At 42.0% G+C, this 18,783-nt stretch overlaps 1 protein-coding gene across 4 annotated transcripts in view; it reads right to left on the bottom strand.

Annotated features, from left to right (window-relative positions):
* The window catches only part of SCG5 (secretogranin V), a 29,920-nt gene extending 12,617 nt beyond the window's left edge, over positions 1-17,303 (bottom strand). For 2 of the 4 annotated variants that reach the window (XM_054197850.1, XM_054197853.1), the window contains exons 1-3: positions 17,175-17,303; positions 15,666-15,898; positions 1,253-1,402 (exon numbers count right to left, since the gene is read on the bottom strand). In XM_054197850.1, the coding sequence (XP_054053825.1) occupies positions 1,253-1,402; positions 15,666-15,898; positions 17,175-17,212 (421 nt within the window). In that variant the 5' untranslated portion in view covers positions 17,213-17,303. Of the gene's footprint in view, positions 1-1,252; positions 1,403-15,665; positions 15,899-16,431; positions 16,489-16,562; positions 16,711-17,174 lie in introns of those variants that run through there. The other 2 variants (XM_054197854.1, XM_054197852.1) reach the window with 2 other exon arrangements.
* Between the last annotated feature and the right edge of the window lie 1,480 nt (positions 17,304-18,783).

Raw genomic sequence — 18,783 nt, 5'->3', positions numbered from 1 at the left:
TTTAAATTTATTTATCTAATCACTAACAGAACTCTAATGGGCAAGCACAGAAGATAGAAAGTCTGTGTGTGTGAGAAAACCTAAACCCGTCATTTGCAACCTGTCAAACAACAGCTCTATCGAACAAAATGGAAGATTAGATATTATTTCAGAAGAGAGGCAGGCACCATCCCCAAATGGGCTGTGATAGAAAACAGTAAGGGAGGACGATTCAAAATTTTGTCATATTTTTGAATGAAACGTAAAAACACTGTTTGCAAAACTTTTTTGTGACAAATATTTATATTTTTTGATCAATTCGAAGCTAGTTAGAACATTTTTAATAAGAATACAGACAACTGGTTTGCATTATCCAAATAACATAAAAGAAGACTAAACAGAAAAGATTTTGAAAGGGTCTCTTAGCTCACGAATAAAAAATGAGAGAAAAATAGAGTGCTCATTCCCAGTTCCAGCTCCCAAGGCAGCCAATGGGTGTTTTACTACTACTTTCAGTCCTGGAAGTCATTCCTTGGCTCAAATAACAGGAAAAAGATCAATTCCCTTAGGTTATGTCTATATCATGCACATGCAGTGCTGCTTTAGAGACCCTTCAGCACTAGCCACCCGCATGGCTTGGTCTATGCACAGCTGTGAGCCGAGGGGTGTACCGGGCATCTTGGGCACCGTACTGGTCTGGCACTCCGAGGCTGCACTGGTCCTCCACCAGAGCGAGCCTGCGTGCGACGCGTTGGGGTACATCCACGTAGTTCTCCATTTCTTGGCACAGATGCACCCTCAGTGAGCTATAAAGCCACATGGATTGGAGCCAAGGTATCTTAAATATTGACTCATGGTCTGGGTTGGAGATCAGGGCAGACAGTTTCATTCCTCTTGGCACAATGAAAGTCTCTAAAATAAGGGTAAATCTCATCTGTACAGAATGATAACTTTTTTCAGGGGCCAGCCTAAAAATGAACTTCCCTTAGGAACAAGGCACTATCATAAATCTCACTATCTTCTACTCTGAGGTCAAGATGATTTCTTCCACCTGACCTTCTCTAGCAGTCATATAGCAATACAGAAGGTGCACATATTAAAAAAAAATATCTCTCTCTCTCTCTCTCATCTAAAACACCTGATTGCTCAGCAGTTCTGCTGCTGGGTAGAGAATGAAAGAAAACACCCATTGCTGATCAGGCGTCGTACTGCCTAGTGCAGCACTGAAAGATGTACAGTGGAGACAGAGGTGCGAAGGCTACAGCATCATTACCTGTTTTTCCAATAGGGCAGGGATTTGGAGGGTCAGGATATCCTTGATCTTCACTGAAATCCTTTGGTACATTATCTCCTGTCAGCTCAGCCACGATGTTTGGGATGTTGCCGTAAGGACCCAAGTGCTGGAGACCCTCATGCGCACCACCTAGCAAAGACGATTTACATACACTGTCTTTTTACAAGATTAAAAGTGTAAGTGCTTTAGTTGCTTCAAGTAATCCAGGCTTAGGTTTAAAATATATGTATAATTGCTACAGAGACAGATCCAAGTTTAGATTTCAAACGCCTGGTTTAGAAACATAACCCTGTGACCTAAATCAGATAACTTGGGTAATGAAAAATGAAACTAGGAAACAAGATCAGCCACTTATTATTAATCTTAGGGTTGTTTTTTTTCCTTAACTATATGTTATAGGTAAGAAAACGCAAAGAAAAAGAAACATGAGACAGTAATGGAACTTAATATATTTACTGCACAATCATCTTCAGTCATTGTTACTGTTCATTGTAGCAACTAATAATTGATATGGCAAGACAGCATCATGGCAAGAAGACAAAGTTAATGACACTGTAGGAAGAAATATGTACAGCCTAGAAATACATTCATAAATTAAGTCATGCGAGAGGACCCAAGATGCAGCAAATTTGGTTGTATACAGCTAGGAAAATCATTTTTAAATCAAACCACTTCTTAAGGGCAAATTTGAGTTTCCTGCAATAATGGTAAAAAAGTGACTAAGAGTCCTTATTGTTGATGGGAATTCTTGTGCATGTACACCTACACAGTAGTCATTACGGTATGAAACATCACATTCCGTGACTTTTACACCTTTACTTAATAGATCAGCTCTAGAGGCAGGCTTTTATATTTGCCCTGCGGGACTCAGAGCACCATCACTGCAGGGTTACAACAGCAGCGTGCCGCAAGGTTTATAACACGATGACGGGCTTTCTGTTCTTGGGCAAACACACGCAGAAGGGGTGTGCTACAGACTTCTTCCACGCATCTCAGCTTGGGCACCTTGCTTTTGACAAGTAGGGTCTTCCACTGAAGGTTCGGGAACCAAGCTCAGGCCATTCTCTCAATACGCCTCTCCACAAATATTTATCTGCTCCAGATCTTTTCTGCACACATTACTGGACAAATGTATCTACGGGCTAAAACCTAGCTGTTTGCAGAGTTTTCTAAATACTATTGTACAGTATTATTTTGAATTTCACACAATCAAAACTTAGTTTCAAGCATGCTCTTTTTCCCTGCCATAAGACAGCCACCGCACACGCTGCAGCAACAGCTAATGTAGTTATTGGGTACTGTGACAGCAGACCAATATTTTTGTAAAACCCTATGTAACGAGGGATAACAACATAAGAGTCAACATATAAATTTCACTAACAATGAATGACAGAGGAAGGGATTTGAATGATTGGAAAATGTGAGTTAAAGAGTGAACACAGACACAACTGTTTGGGTAAATTAACATGACCACCTTATCACCGAATAGTCTTGTTTTCAATTTCTATAATTTTAATACATCCAAAAGATTGGAATAAAATTCTGAACTTGAAAGCTGCTTCAGAAGTACTCCTGTCCCAGCTCACAAATAAATACTACCAGCCTAAATGGCCTGTTTAACCTGGAGAAGAGAAGACGGAGAGGGGATTTTATCAATGCTTATAAATATCTAAAGGGTGGGTGTCAGGAGGATGGGGCCAGACTCTTCTCAGTGGTACCCAGCGACAGGACAAGGGGCAACGGGCACAAACCAGAACACAGGAAATTCCATAAGAACAGGAGGAAAAACTTCTTTACTTTGAGGATGGCAGAGCACTGGGACAGGCTGCCCAGAGAGGTGGTGGAGTCTCCGTCTCTGGAGACATTCAAAACCCCCCTGGATGTGTTCCTGTCCAGCCTGCTCTGGGTGACCCTGCTCTGGCAGGGGGGTTGTTCTAGATGATCTCTAAAGGTCCCTTCCAACCCCTACCATTCTCTGATTCTGTAAATCATCTTTTATACAGGTAGGCATTGTGAGCTAACATAATCACTTTCAAAAATTGCTAACATAAGGCAGTCTTGACAAATTTTGTATTCATTTTTACATTAAGAAGTGGCAGTTGAGTCAAATTCTCTATATTTTGCAAATAATCACTTGGAACCTGGCATTATAGTACCAGAAGAAAGTTAGTCTATAACAACCTATATTTCAGTTTTATTTGCATGATGGACTAAAATCTAATCAACATGCTAATTTTCCCCCCTCAAGTACAAGTTTCTTATTCTGTAATGCAATGTTGAAGGAAACTTTTACAGATATGTAATGAACATAAAAGTAGCCCTATAAAAATTTTGCATCTGTGTTGTATGAGGTTTTCCCTTGTAGCTGACCATGAGACCTGGTCCTAAAACCAGAACAGCATTATACAAACTATGAACTTTATTACCCCTTTACAGTCCATAGGCACCAGAAAGGTGATGCTTGTAAGAACTATATAGATTCACAATAATGCTATGGTGATGAGGTTAAAAAAAACCCCGTACAACACACATTTAATCTAATGCCATTCAATCTAACATCTAGTGTGCAGCATAAAATATTTCTTTTGTACTGAGCTCCTTCACATGAAGATTGATTGCATATATGTACTTAAAAGCATCAGGTTATGATTCTGCTGTAAACTATAGAACCACATAATCAATACGTGTTTGAACATCCTGTATACAATGTGGTTCACTATGGGATAATCCATCAGATAGAAGCATATCTACGCTTGTATGTGGTGCAGACCTCTTGGCACCAAAGCTCCATCCATAAAGAAAACAGAGGTACTTAGCAGGCTCCAGTGTGCTATATATACATGTAAGTTTAAACCGACTGCCAAGAATTCCCTTGACTGAGTACAAAACAATCTTTTTATATTAATATAAAGGATTGTTTCCTTTAGGTTTAAATGTCCAGGATCGTTTAAGGGTTTTACCTTTCTTTCTAAAAGAGCTGGAGACAATAGCACCTGCTCTGATTCCATAATTTAGCACACTTGAGTGATTTAATAGTGTTAGCAAAGCTCATTCCTTATAAACTCTGACAAATAGTGCACTCCGCAAAGACTGCAATAATAAAAATCAAATGCTATAAATATACCAAATAGGGGTATTATGTACAGTAATTCACAAGCTGCATTAGTTTTGGTATTGTAATGTTACTGATTTGAAGAAACGTATTAGGATTAAATACGCTGCAGCTACCAAGTCAAAATACTGTAATACAAACATACACAGTCAGCTACAAAAATAGCATGAGATGGGTCTCTTGAGCCTTGAGGCAGAGACTGAAAGAAAAAGACAAGACTACTAAACATCGAGAAACTTTTCATAATTTTCTATCCAAGGAAGCACGAGCACCGTTGTTAAATTATTTGAAACTGGACTAGCAAAAATCCAAAAGAATAGTCTAGAGAACACCCCTGTAGTGAGAAAGGATGGGCTAGATAAATCTGTGTTTTTCCCATCTCTCCTAACTTCTTATATGAATTGGCTTTTGTGTGCCACATACTAGCAAAAAAACCCCCAAACCCACCAAAACAAAACCAACCTCCAAAAAAATCAGCTCCCTTTCATGTGCAGAATTCCTGTGTCCGTGTGAGCATGTAGTTATTTTACATCCCTGCAGGATAAACTAGAAGTTTAAGTCTTTTGGACTGAGGTCAGTATTGTCATAAGTAAAATTTGGATTTCATTTAAAATATATGCATATATGCAACCCTCTTCTGGCACTGGTCTCGAACTGTTGCAGGGTTGAAAACAAAAATGGAACAATGCCTCTCCCCTTCCTATAATTCTGAAAAGAAGTCTTCAATCATCTCACCAACGGCTGGTATCATCTCAATTAGAGATACTTGGAACGACTGAAAGTTTAAAGGGCACACATTTTAGCTCATTTCTTTGTAGGAGCAATAGTGTCTCTATGGGTGAGAGGACAACACAACCGCTCTGTTCTTGGAGAGAAAAAAAAAAAAACCAACCAAAAAAACTCCCAGGAAAATAAAACACAAACAACTGTTTCCCTACCAGTATTGAATATTCCCCTGATCAAACACATCCAATGGAAATGCTGTTGGTCCACTAAAGTTCTAGTTACTGCTACCCATCTACTGGCAGTATAAAGCACAACTGAAACAAATCTGCTCTCAGAAGCAATCCTCCACATCGAATGCAAACAGGCAATGCTGCGCCCCAGGAGAATCATTTCGAGAAAATCAGTGAGAATGGATTTTCAAAAGTGTGAAACGATTGCAGAACATTTAAAAGACAAATAATGGGACAAATTTGCCTTCCAGTCTGATTGGAACAGTTTCCCACGTCACAGTGTAGATCAGGTTACCCCACTTCCAAATTCAGAAAAGAGGTGGTTTGGCCAATCTCAGCAAGGAGGTATGAACTGGAACGGATCACGAGGATCTGTTGTGAGTAAATAAATCCCAGATCCCAAATTAAAGCCCTTTACTCAGAGAGTCATGCTAGATGCCCTAGTTTTCGTATTTTTGCTCTTAAATGTCATGAAGCAGATTCTTGAAGTGTCCGAGCCCTTCCCAGATGCACAGAGGAATACTCCCCCTAAGAACTGCACCTGTTAGGATCTTGAGCTGTACAAACTCCAAGCAAATACAAGCTGCAAGGGAAGCCTGGTATACCTTATCCCATTTGTGTAAGATTCCTGAGCAGGTAAATAGATATTAATCAGTGATGCAATACTATCTTTGTTACTTTGCAAAATCTTTTGTTAATCTAGACTATCAGTTTTTACCCCTGGGAAAAATCTTCAAAATTATTTCCAGTGTGTCCTCTCTGATACAGAGACAGCTCTTTTTCCTTTCACTGTGACAGCTTTCCATGCTATTGTGCACTTCCGTCCCCAGTCATCTTGCGGCATCTACCTTTGCTGTGTCATTGTCACATTCAAAAGCGACATCTCACCCCTAATCAAACTCTGCAAGTTTAGCAGAATGCTTTCCGGTGCTCTTGTACCTTAAAATGGGAGACCATCCACTAACTTCCTTTTTCCTTTCCTTTGTTATCTGCAAGATTCCCCACCATGTAATTTGATTGATTCAAACTGTCAAAAAAATCCTGAACGCAAAAAATGCATTTTCATTTTCCTTACCCTTTCTAACACCACTAAAAGCTTTACAGTCCCAATGCCATTTCCCCTGCGTGTCTTCAGGTAGCTTCATCCTAGAGAGTCCCATCCTGGTTGCTGAGATTGATCAAGATCAGGAAATGGGAGGCACTGAAAAAATTATAAATTATCACATTTTCACTATTCCACAGAAACTGCTAAATAAGAGAATAGGGAAGGAGAAAGAGCATAGGAGAACCAAGAACGGAAAAATGCAAATATAGCTAACTTCCTTAACCATTCAAGAGCATGCCTCAGGAAACCCAAGAAAACTACAGCTATACATACTTAACCATCCCAGATTCCAGAGTCAGCTTGTCTTCTCCTTAATGACACAAAGTTTCTTAAAACTATAAAGATTAATTTTCTTTTTCTCTGCAGAGGGACAAATTCCTTTCAATATGTTTTCTCAAGCTTCTAGCACACACATCACACAATTACTGACCTTGCTTTCAGTGAATAATTCCATCTTATCCCATATTTTAATTACAAACAGTACAAATATTTAAGATATGAAATGCTTTTATTGTGAAATGGTTAGGACCGAAGTCACACCCATGCCCCCCTCACAAGAAATTTATAACATTAGCTTATATGCCGTTATTATTCATTATCCAAATTGCAGAAACAATAAAAAAAAAAATCCAGCAGCTCACTTGCTGACAGAGCGCAAGAGCAATCTCTTATGCCTCCCTTGGTTGAGCAGTCCCCTAATGAGCTATATTAATTTGCCCTTTGGTCTGAACAGAAAGCTTTCACACTTCACCATGCCAGCCACCACGCATCAGGGGAAAGCACGTCCAGCAAACACCACACACCTGTAGCTGCCACAACATTGCCTTGTTAATGGCCACACGCACAGCCCATGGCTCTATGAAACAGGGCAACAAGAGAAAGCTGATGACCTATTTTATCCCATGATGGATGGGACACTATTTCAACCCTATAAAAGACTGGAGCACTTTATCCGCCTGCATTGACACCAGCTGCATGAGAAGCCCAGATCCTCCATCAATACCAACACACTCAGAGAAAACTCCTCCTTTCGCTCCTGTAACGTGAAGCATGGAGGCCCCAGAGTTGTCCAGAATGGGACCATGTTTTCTGTCTACTGCTCCACTGACCTTCACAAAGTTTTCCTGTTCATTTCCCTGCTCATATTCATTCAATTCCATTTTCCATTTCCAGATGGCTCAAAGTCCCAGGTGGTTCTTCAACAGAAGCATTTCAAAGTTTCGTGTCCCTGTCTGACAGCTGTCACTAGGGTAGATTTTCTAAGTCCCCCAGGCGACCTCATTGTGGACAATACCCGTGTGGGGCGACAAGGCTCCCAGGTCTCTGCTTTGGTGAGGCGGTGTAGCCTCACAGCTCCAAAAGCAGAGGCCTTCCTATTCTTCTGCCAACACGGCCTGAGTCAAGATGAGGTTTCTTTTGCACTTGAATAAAAGTGTTGGCACATGATGAAGATGCAATAGAGCGGTGAGATGAAGAGCCCTGCCAGGCAAGGCCAGGCCCAACACTGCTCTTTGGTGCTGCAAGAGGGACTCAGGCCAGGTAACCTGAGGTACTGAAGGACCCCAAGGGGAGAAACCAGCTTCTTCCTCCCTCCTGTTCAGCAGCTGAGAACATTCCTCTTCTCATTCATGCCTGCAGCAGCTGTGAGAGCACTGCTGAAAGCACGCACCATGGGAAGCACAGAGTATAGCTCAGAGAATAGCTCTGGAAACCTTCAGAGCGTGCCAGAGATCCTATCTCCTGCACATGACACCACGATCAAGAAAAGCAAGAATCTCCTCTTTGTCTAGACTTCTAAAATATCTTTTCATAGAATCAAATAAATTTAAAAAGCTTTTCTTACTGCAAGTTAATTTAAAATTCAGATGGGAGCAGGGGAAACACGATTTTGAGAACAATTACAAAAAGGTATAAATCCAAATTAATGTGCCCAAGGATTTATTTTATACATGTGAAAGACAAGCAGGGAAAAAAATCTTTGAAAACAAGAGCTCACCAAAATTTGGTCAATCTTCACTGGCAGATTTTTAAATACTAATGGACCATATTCCATTGCTAGATAAAATTTTACAGTTTCATATTAAATTTCTATAAACCATCTGCCAACATTAGAAAACAGAAGTACTATAAAGCATCAGACAACACAGAAACTATCATATTCCCTCTCCTCCTCAGGTTTCTTACCTCTCTTTTTGGATTACTTCCCTCTAGTACCATGTACGAAAAAATAATTGTGGGTACAAATCCCATTCTAATTGATTAATTGCCTCTAGGTATGTGACAATCTTCATAATTCTAAATCCTTACAGACTTGCCACCTTTCTTCCCTGAAAGAGTCCCATCTCAAACTGCTTTGTCCTTTGGTGGCATCTTTTAAAGATGACTTTAGGAACAGCAGCAGTAGTCTATGCCACGTAACAGTGGTTAGTGGGAGGTTTTAAGAGATAGAGTCACGTTATCCTCTTTGTTGCTCAGAAGAGGGATGTGACACCTGCACTCCCTCCTGCAGCCATGAGAAGAGGACTGCTGTATGCACATTGTTTCAATAAAAGGTTCAAAGCCTCAAATCTAAACAGGTCCCGTAGTCTGACCCACAGGCAAATAACAAAGATCTAGAGAGAAACAGGGATTAACACACTTTTCTCCTTGTGCTCCCCATTGGCTGACTTCTCTGCTGAATGGACTAGTTCTGAGAATTTTCCCTGCCTCTCCCCAGACTCAGCAAGTAGACAGGAGCAGTGCCTGCACACCTCCTGCGGCACAGGGGGCAAGGAAGGGCAGGTCCCGAAACTCCAAAGTGGCAGAGCCCACAGTGGTAAGACCCACAGCCTTCGCCAGATCCTGCCCTTGCTCCTCAAGGGGGAAAGTTGTCAAACACATTGAGGTAACACAATCACAGAATGGTTTGGGTTGGAAGTGACCTTAAAGATCATCTAGTTCCAACCCCCCTGCCCTGGGCAGGGACACCTCCCACTAGACCAGGTTGCTCAAAGCCCCATCCAGCCTGGCCTTGAACACTTCCAGGGATGGGGCATTCACAGCTTCCCTGGGCAACCTGTGCCAGTGCCTCACCACCCTCAAATACCTCAATACCACCTCCACGTAGCAATACAAACACAACTTTGCTGTTGTATTATTCACTGGTTGACATGGCTTATAAATCTATACAGAAGCAAGGATATTATGGGCCAAATATTCAAACGTTGGTCTTTATTAAAGAACAAATAAAGTCATACCACCTCATTATTTTCTTGTTTGTGGAGTTACATGTATAATTGTTTTACCTCCTATTTCTTCACCGAGCTGTGCCATATCACTTAAAGAAAATCCACTGTAAACTACTGCTGTTATTTGGCAGTGTCACTTGGCACTGTCATTAGCTTTTAAATTCAGGAATTAGCATTCTAAATCGCCTCTCTTATGACATGCACCACTGCCTGATACTCAAATTCTGGTTACGTTTGACATTACAATTTGGGGAATAAAATACAAAGAAAATTATAGGTATTTTTAGTCAGATCTATACAAATCCAGATGTCTAGCATATTAATGTATAAAAAAGTGTAGCTTTACTATTTTCATTTTATGTTACAAATTTGAGATGTCCGTATTAAATTTTAAAATCATATTTCCTGGGCTATTTCAGCAATTTAAAAAAAAAAAAAACAACAAACCAAAAAAAACCCACCCTGAAAGCAGAGACTAGCAGAGTGATGTTGGGATTTGATTTGTTTGTTAAATGTCAGGCCCATAACGCAGCGTTTGATTAAAGTCATGTGTGCTTCAAGCAAAAGCAGTTCCAATGTGAGTGTAACTTTATGATGTCTCAACTGCAGCAGGACTTTCTCTATGCAGCAGATACAATAATCCAAATCCCAAATGATTGTGTGGTCTCTTTGCACTAAATTCACACTACAAAGTGGCCCCGAAGCAGAATTGGCTGTGGCCGGCCCAGTGGCACGCTGCCAGCCCAGGGACGCCTGCACTGCTACCACCAGATGCTGGCCCAGGGGATGTCAACTGGAGCAAAGAGGACGCGGCCATCGCATTGCCATGTTTGCTGATCCCCAGATATCATACTCCTCTGTGTCAACGGTTATCGCTTCTAGTCGCCCAAGGAAGTCCAAATATATTTGGGTATAAGCACACACTAGCCTAAAAGCAAACCAGTGCGAAGGTCGTTTCTGCGCTGGTTTCACTGGGCGCATTCCTAAGCAAAAGTTTTGGCAACTTACTAATGAGAAGATTTTACTGTCCTTGCAGGAAATAAGTAGTGGTCTTGCAGATATGTTACAGGCCAGACAGCAAGGTAATCCAGCACGGTCTGTCTTAGTTTTCTTATTAGGAAAATGTAAACAAAATAGATATTATTAACATGCATGAGTAATCTGCACAATTTTGCAGACAGTAGATCTCATGCAAAGTGCTATTTGTACAGAGTCTCTGCTAACAAGTCATTAACTACCAGTTTTTAGTAGAAATATTAGCATAGTGCTCCAGACTTGAGTTTTACCATCTCAATCAGGCAAACAGCAACTACCTTTTTCTAAAACAATAAACAAGTATTTATTTCCTTTCAAAATAAACAAATAAACCCCAGCCTTTTCTCAGTAGCTGTACGCAGTCTCTGCAGAAGACTCAAAAGCCTCCCAAAGAGACATCCTATTTTCTTATTCCTACAAACAACTGGGATTTAAGAGACATCACTTAATGTTGTCACTGAGGTTGACAGCATGATGCCTCTTTTGCAGATTGAAAGCTTCAGACTGGGCTGTCATGCCAGCACCTTTATCAACCATCATCTTGTTTGAAGTGTTTTTAAGGAAAAAAACCAAACCAGCAGAATCAAACACAAACAAACAAACCACAAACAACCCCAACAAACAGAATTTTTGTTGTACTGAATTGTACAGGCGGCAATGAAAATGCAAGGAGATGATATTTGCAAAATGAAAACAGGACTTCACATTTCCCATGACGAAGTTAAGTGCTATAAACTGCCCGAGCTGGGCTACTGGTGCCCCCGTGTGTTTCAGTGAGATTTTACTCTCTCCTATGTATGGTATAACAGTCCTAAAATCTGCATTATACACATTGCCTTCCCCTCGCCCCCCCAAAAAAAACCCTTAAATATTGGCACAAACTTGTAAGCATGCAAGGAAAGGGAAAAAAAAAAAAAAAAAGCATGTGGTCTCTTACTTCATAAACTCCCTGACCGGCAGAAAAAATAACTTCATGTTTTGGAAATGCTGAAGGCATTTCTTTATGTTACTCTTTTGTCCTCTATTAATGTAGATAAAGCCCCCTTCTTGTCTATAGAAAACTTGAATATAGCCCGTCAGTGCCTGTACAGTATTCTAGTGAGAAACCTGAACAGTAACTACAGAAACACAGCTACTTATTAAAAACTCCTATTTTGCTTTTCTGTGTTTTTTCCCCTCTTTTTATAGATACTGCTAAGTGACTCCAATAGAGCTTTCTGAAAAGAAAAATTATGAAGGAGAGTGAATATTGTTAGAGACATTAAAGCAGTCAATATGGGTTTATTACTTGTAGGAATTGCGGGGTGTGCAGAAAGAAAACCTATTCAGCGGTCAGCAAAAACCAGCTGCTCCTGAGGTACCACCTCAGGTGTTAAAAACGTCTTCACTTGACACTCATGACGCGGGACCCGTTTGGCTGCTGACACGCCACGCACCATCCGCGCTACACAAGTACAGGGGATCAGCCAACGCGCTTCCATTTTTTTGGGACATTATTTATCTTGTGAACGGCTCCCACTCAGCTAGCAGAGCCCTAGCAAAGGAGCAGAGCTGACGCCGCCTCCCCACCTCCCTGCGGGTCGGGGCGGAGGAGAAGCCACCCTCCCCAGGAGGCTCCCACCACGATCCCAGGCCCCTGGACCTCCCAGCTCTCCTTGGATTACACACAGCTCCATCTTCACAGTAATCTCTTGGTACGTTAAACTCTCTGTCAGGCGTTTTCTAGACTCTGCTCCTGTTTTAGCAGCTTGACCTGAGGTAACAGGTAAATTCATAAACGCAAAGGGACGAAGGAAAACAAACCCCACGTATTTATAGATTTCAACATAAGAAAAGGCAGTAACTTTCAATTAACAAGCTGCACTTTTTTTTTTTTTTTTTCCTATCCATCAACAAGAAAACTATCTGGTCACTCAGGAAAGAGAACACACGCTGGTGAATGTATTTTCTGAAAAGTGTCCATCTTTTAGTGGACAAGTTTGTGACTTCGCTTACCCCAGCCAAGGCAGCCTTAAGCTTTGTTTAAGAAAGGACCAGGGGAGAAAGACCATGTATAGCTCCTTGCAACACATCCTCCCTCTGGTTTCTAGCATTTTAAAGTCAAAATATGATGATTAACACTGGAAAAAATGTAGATAGCTGAGATGGAAAATGGGCATAATTAGGAAATCTGCTTACGAACTAACAGCAATAGTATTTTTGTTACATATAAAATTATTAAGATCTTATTCAGCTGGAAAAAGTTATTATAATAATCACTCAAATTCGCAAACATTTCATCATAATCAGGCTGCTAGTATAAACTTGTCTATATTATGGCAGCCTAAATTCGTTTCCAAATTCCAAAGCCACAGAAATTAATTTTTCCTGACAGCACCTCATTTGCAAGTGTACACATGTAATGGGTGAAATCTGGCCTTTTGAAAATCAGTGGTACTTCTGAAATCCTGGCTCGGGTGAAGGTGATGGCATCCACAGCTACCGACACTGCTGCAGGTCTATGCTGCTGGGGCAATTTCTGACAAAAACATTTTGTGAAGTAAAACAATTTTCTGTAGGAACATACTAAATTTATTAAGCTCTTTTTGATAAAGGGGTTTTTTGGGGTTTTTTTTTGTTTGTTTGTTGGGTTTTTTTTTATGCTGAGATGCGTTATTTGGTCAAAATGAGAAAGAGATGCACTCCAGAACAGTCAGTGCGTTGATGATGAGGATGGTGGCATAGGATGACCCAGGTTTTATACTGTCTACACCGGTCACTGCAACCTACGCTCTGAAAAATGGCTGGAAGTCCACACTCCTGGCAGTTCAGATTTTCTCATAAATAATAAGAGTTTCATACTCAATTCTGCTCTCCACTACTTTCAGGCAAAAAATCCCAATGAAGAGAGTGCCTCAGGAGAGTAATTAGTCAATTACCACTTTTCCATGACGGTATTTAGGATGAAAACCCTATTTTTCTGTGACATATTCCAATTATTGTTAAACCTCTTTCTTCCCTTCCCCCTTAGTTTTCCCCTCTATTACCTTGCGGGATTTTTTTTGAGCACTTGCACACAGAATCACTGGCAAGTGATAACAGGGTAACTATGTTGTGGAAAGCCCATAGGTGAATCCTTCAGAATCTGAAACCTTGTATGGATGCACTCTAAAACTACATGCAGTTATTTTTCCTATAGCTCAACCATAAATTACCTATTGTTCATGTGGATACCACCAGGGACATCAATCACCAGTCCTCTCTCCATCCTCCTCAATACTCCTGTCAGCTGACACCTGTGCTACAGGCACAGGGGTTTTTTTTGCTTAAATATGACACCCTGCGACACCATTTCTTGCGCCGCTCAATTCACCTCCTTGCACGCTGGCCGAGAAGTATCTGAGACACAAGCGAGCTGTAAGAGCTCACCACCATCAGAAACATTTCTTCTTCCAGAAAGTCCTGCGGGTCTGTTTAGCAGAGCAGAGGTTGGAGCTTCCTCCTCTGAGGAAATTCTGTTTCTACATCCCATGATGGAATTTCATAAAATATGGGTGTAAGATCCCGGCCCCACTCTCTCCCCAAAAAAAACCCAAAACACACCAAAAAAAGTCACTTAAAAGAAGAGATTCTTAATCTGGTTTTGCTAACATTGTAATTAGAATCTAATGGCAAACAGCTGAGAAGAAATATTTGTCATAGATCCAGATTTGCTTATCTTTTCTAAGGTTTAAAAGAACTATATTCCGGGGAAAAGAGGGAGATGGAGAGTAAACTTACTCGCTTCTACCAGTCTGTCACAGTTTCTCTACATAAAAAGACCAATAAAGGAGGAGGAAAGGACACACACAAAGTTTTACTCCTTAAGCCCAATCTCTGACATTTAAGTTTGCAGAAAAGTATATGTCCATCAAAGTTTCTTTAGCAAATATATAAACTTAGGTCTGCAGTTACCTGGTAGAAATGCCTGTTCAGCTTTAAACCTCTCCTTATCCTCCATTGAGGCAATTGTATTTCTCTGGCCAAGACAGCCTGTAGATCCAAATGGGGGCAAAATAAAGGGCACAGACTTATGAACTGGGAAGACTTGCTACGCTGTGTCAAGTTGGTTTAATTCTGAGAGGTTTGAGAGTTTGTGCCCCGTTTCGATGTTTGCACATAAACTATAATATTTGGAGTTGCAGTCCTTCAACCTTTTGCTGTAGCCCCAAAATAAAAGTTAGTTTATTACAATTCAAATAGCAATACATTGCAACATCATCCATTTGAGCCAGATTTTTCGGGTTGTTTGCACAGTTATGAAAGACTGATTCCAAGCAAAAATCTCACACAGAGCGACACCAGAAGTACTGGCCAAAAAACTGAACCTGAGCCCAGATCATTCATCACAGCGGCCCAGTGCTGAGGTGCTACTTGTGGATGGGGGTAGAGGAGCACCCATGTCCCTTCCACCCCTGCGCGCCCAGCACTGATCCTGCCCCAGCGAGGGCTGCACGGGGGGCTGCAGCACGCAGGAAGAACCCCCTAAATAACGCTTCTCTCTTTATCTCACATGACACTGCAAACGTTTGATCTCTTCTGGTCCACAAACGTTTCAAAAAACCCATGAGATTTGGGCTCTATAGCTCACATTTGTCTCATGTGAAAAATATATGCGATATATTTATGCACACTATTGGGGAGAATTTAGTAAACCCGTTGTTTTGAGGTACTAGAGACCAGACACTTCTAAGACAACATGACTTTTTCTACAAAGCCTGTACATTAAAAAAAACAAAACAAAACGCTACTTAAGTCAAAATAATTACGTTATGGAAGGTATGAGATGGATGATGATTTTAAAACAAAAATCAGGTAACAACATGGTGAAGAAGTCCACGATTTTAAGCTCAGGATATTCTGCACGTATATGCAGAACAATAATTATTACCAAAGGGTACTAATAAATTCATCATAACCCAAAGTAGAGATTAGCTACCTTCAATGCTCTGTGGACCAACTAGATTCATAGCCTGGTGCGCTGGATATTCTACCCGGGGTCTGGCAATGCCCAATTGCTCCATAACCCCATGGAGGAGCCTCTGAATATCTGCTTCAGAAACCCTGTCAGGGGTCCTAGGGCTGTGGCTAAAAGCTGAAGCCAATCCAAACGCCAGCAGAAATAGCATGTTATAAAGCAAAGTCGTCATCATTCTGGCAGCTGCTTGTATCCTGTGAAAAAAGAAAAGAATTTGATTATAAATGAGAGTGGGGAAAAAAAGTCCAGCACGCATGCTAGAAATAATCTCTGCTCTTACTACTGCATATCACAGGTTACTACCACAGCTTCTGGGGGCAGCTGAGAATTTGGGGGGGGGGGGGAGGGAGGGAGGGAGGGGAAGCAGGGGAAATAGGGTGGATAGACTGTTCTCTTAAAAAAAAATAAAAAAAAAAGTAGCAAACTGCAGAAATCAATTTTCTGATTTGCATTTGTCCATAACATCCATTCACAGTCACTGCAAACAAAATGGCCCCACTGCTTAAATTAATGAGAATATGTTTCCCCTCCCCCCGTACATTTATGATGCTAATTTATAAAGCTCTGGGATAACAGCAAAGCATTATTTAGCCAAGAACTGTATTTCCAAGCTCTGTTCTTGCCACTGCCTGAAAAATGAATCATTAGGAACTGCCGAACAACCTGCGTATTTTATATGTAGCTTAAGACAAGAGGCTTCCTATTCTACACGCATCATCTTCCCCACCTGAAGCAAAGAGGTTTCATTTGCTTCCTTGAATACCTTCCGCTAAACGGCTGCACGGGGCAGTTTAATTAGGAAAAAGAAGAAAAAAAACCAACAAACAAACCAAAAAAACCCCAACAAACACCACTTACTGTCCTCTTTAAGATGCTGAATTTTAACCAGAACGCTCGTTTCTGAAAGCTTCTTCCCCCCTCACATCACAGAATAACTAAAATACCTTCCGATCCCTTGGATAAATAAATAAAAAACCCTCAAATCCCCCTTGTCTTCCTTAAAACACAGGCAGCTGCCCGATTCCTCCACGCCAGGCGTTTAAAGATGCTGCAGCCGCCCCGCGCAAGGCACCTGAGAACGGCTTTGAGGCAAAAATGGCTGAAATCCGCCCCCCAACCCCCCCCAATGCCGGAAACATTCCCCGCCCCCGGCTCCGCCGCCCCCCACCCCCACCTCCGCTCCATCAGCCTCCTCAGGAGAGAGCTGCGCATGACGCCAGCCACATTTTTCCCGTTTAAGAGGGGAAAAACGAAAAAAAAAAACCACAAAACAAAACAAAACAACAAAAAAAAAAAACCCAAAAAAAGAACCCGCTTTCTACAAAATACTCCCCGTTAACCTGCAGACGAGCGGGGCCCGCCGCCCGCATCCCCGCAAAGCTGGACCGTGACCCCCCCGTCCCTTCCCCCGGCGGCCAGGGCAGTTCCACCGCCCCACCGAGACACCCCACCCCGCCCCCCAGCGCTCACCTCCCGCTCCCGGCTGCGGCGGCTCCGCGGCCGCGCATCCTCCGTGCGCAGCCGCGGCCCTTCGCCCCCCCCCCCCCACCGCAGCTTCTCGCAGGTGCCTGCCGCGGCCCTGCGCTTCCTGCGCGGGTTTGTCCCGTTGCGATGACACGAAGCTCGGTGGGGGGAAGGATATTCGATATTTGGCTTTTCAGCTAAACACAACGGTCTAAAAATGAACTGAAGGTTGCTGACGGATTAGCGGTGACAGAAATGAGATTCCGTCCGTTTTCCCGCTGCAATTTCTCTCCCCGGAATACGATCAGCGGTTTACTTAGGGAGCGACAGTATCAGCCAGCTGCGGGGTTGCAAGGTAACAACGTGGCAACTGTCTCCAGGCTCTTGCAGGCAAAGGGCTCCAGGTTAAGCAAATCTGTGGACATCATCTGTAGCAGATGTTAACAAAAAGACAGCTATGGAAGGATCCTGCTAAACGAAGCCTGTCATTTGGGCACAAGCTAGAACATAGGAAGTTCCGTTCAAATACACGGAAAAACTTCTTTACAGTGAGGGTGACAGAGCACTGGAACAGGCTGCCCAGGGAGGTTGTGGAGTCCCCTTCTCTGGAGATTTTCAAGACCCGCCTGGATGCAGCCCTGAGGGATGTGCTTTAGGCAATCCTGCTCTAGCAGGGGAGTTGGACTAGATGATCTCTAGAGGTCCCTTCCAACTCTGAAGATTCCGTGATTCCGTGATTTAATAGCACTTGGCCAAACGGTCATTTCTGAAAGCTGTTTTTTGTAACATCTTCACTGCTACTGACGTGAACGTGAGATGTTCCGTTTTAGGATAGCTGTCTACAGAAAAGCCCTGAGATTATGCCCCATAAACCACAGATCCATGAACTATGCTTTCAAATGTAGATTACTGTCCTTTTGCTGGTCTTGCAGGAGTAACCAGTAAGGACCTCTGTTGGCACCTAGTGTTTCTAATCCTTCTCCAAAACATCACCAATTTCACATAAACGGATGCATGCTTAAATTGTTCTGTAAAACCTCTAAAAACTGAGCCTACAACTTTGACAATCTTTCCTGGTGTTCAGGGGTTGGTTTGTCAGGCCCCTACCAAACTATCTTTTTCCAACACTTGAGTCTGCTGGTTCAAGACCAGCTTGCATTGATGATCAAAAATAGTTTACTGCTCCAGCCATGACACATTGTCAAAGCTACCTTAGCATTCAAAATATTTTGTACATGTTAGCAGAAAAAAAGTCTTAAGTGTTGCTCTTTCAAACACGAATTGATGTGACAGCTCACTGTTACAGGAGTCATCCCATTTTCTTCCTTGTGACATTCCCTTTTTCCTCCTTCTGTCCTATTTCCATCTCCCACCTCCTTGCATCAGCTATGACAGCTGGCAGTTGCTTTGCTGAGCCATACTTACCCTCGGTGAAATGATACAAAACGTGGTGCTCTGGTGCCCACGTTCAGCCTATGGCAGCAGCACGTAGCTGAGAGGAGAAGCAGCCTCCTCTTTGGATGGTGGTGAACTGTTATGTTGGTTCCCTTATTTCATGAAACTGAAGCTTCCAATACTTAACCACAACACCAAAGGATTGCTTGCTGTTAAGATC

Source organism: Rissa tridactyla, chromosome 4, assembly GCF_028500815.1.
Source record: "Rissa tridactyla isolate bRisTri1 chromosome 4, bRisTri1.patW.cur.20221130, whole genome shotgun sequence".
In the NCBI taxonomy this organism is placed as follows: Eukaryota; Metazoa; Chordata; class Aves; order Charadriiformes; family Laridae; genus Rissa; species Rissa tridactyla.
The sequence above is the reverse complement of the archived record's forward strand: the minus strand, read 5'-3'. Positions and strand labels throughout refer to the sequence as shown.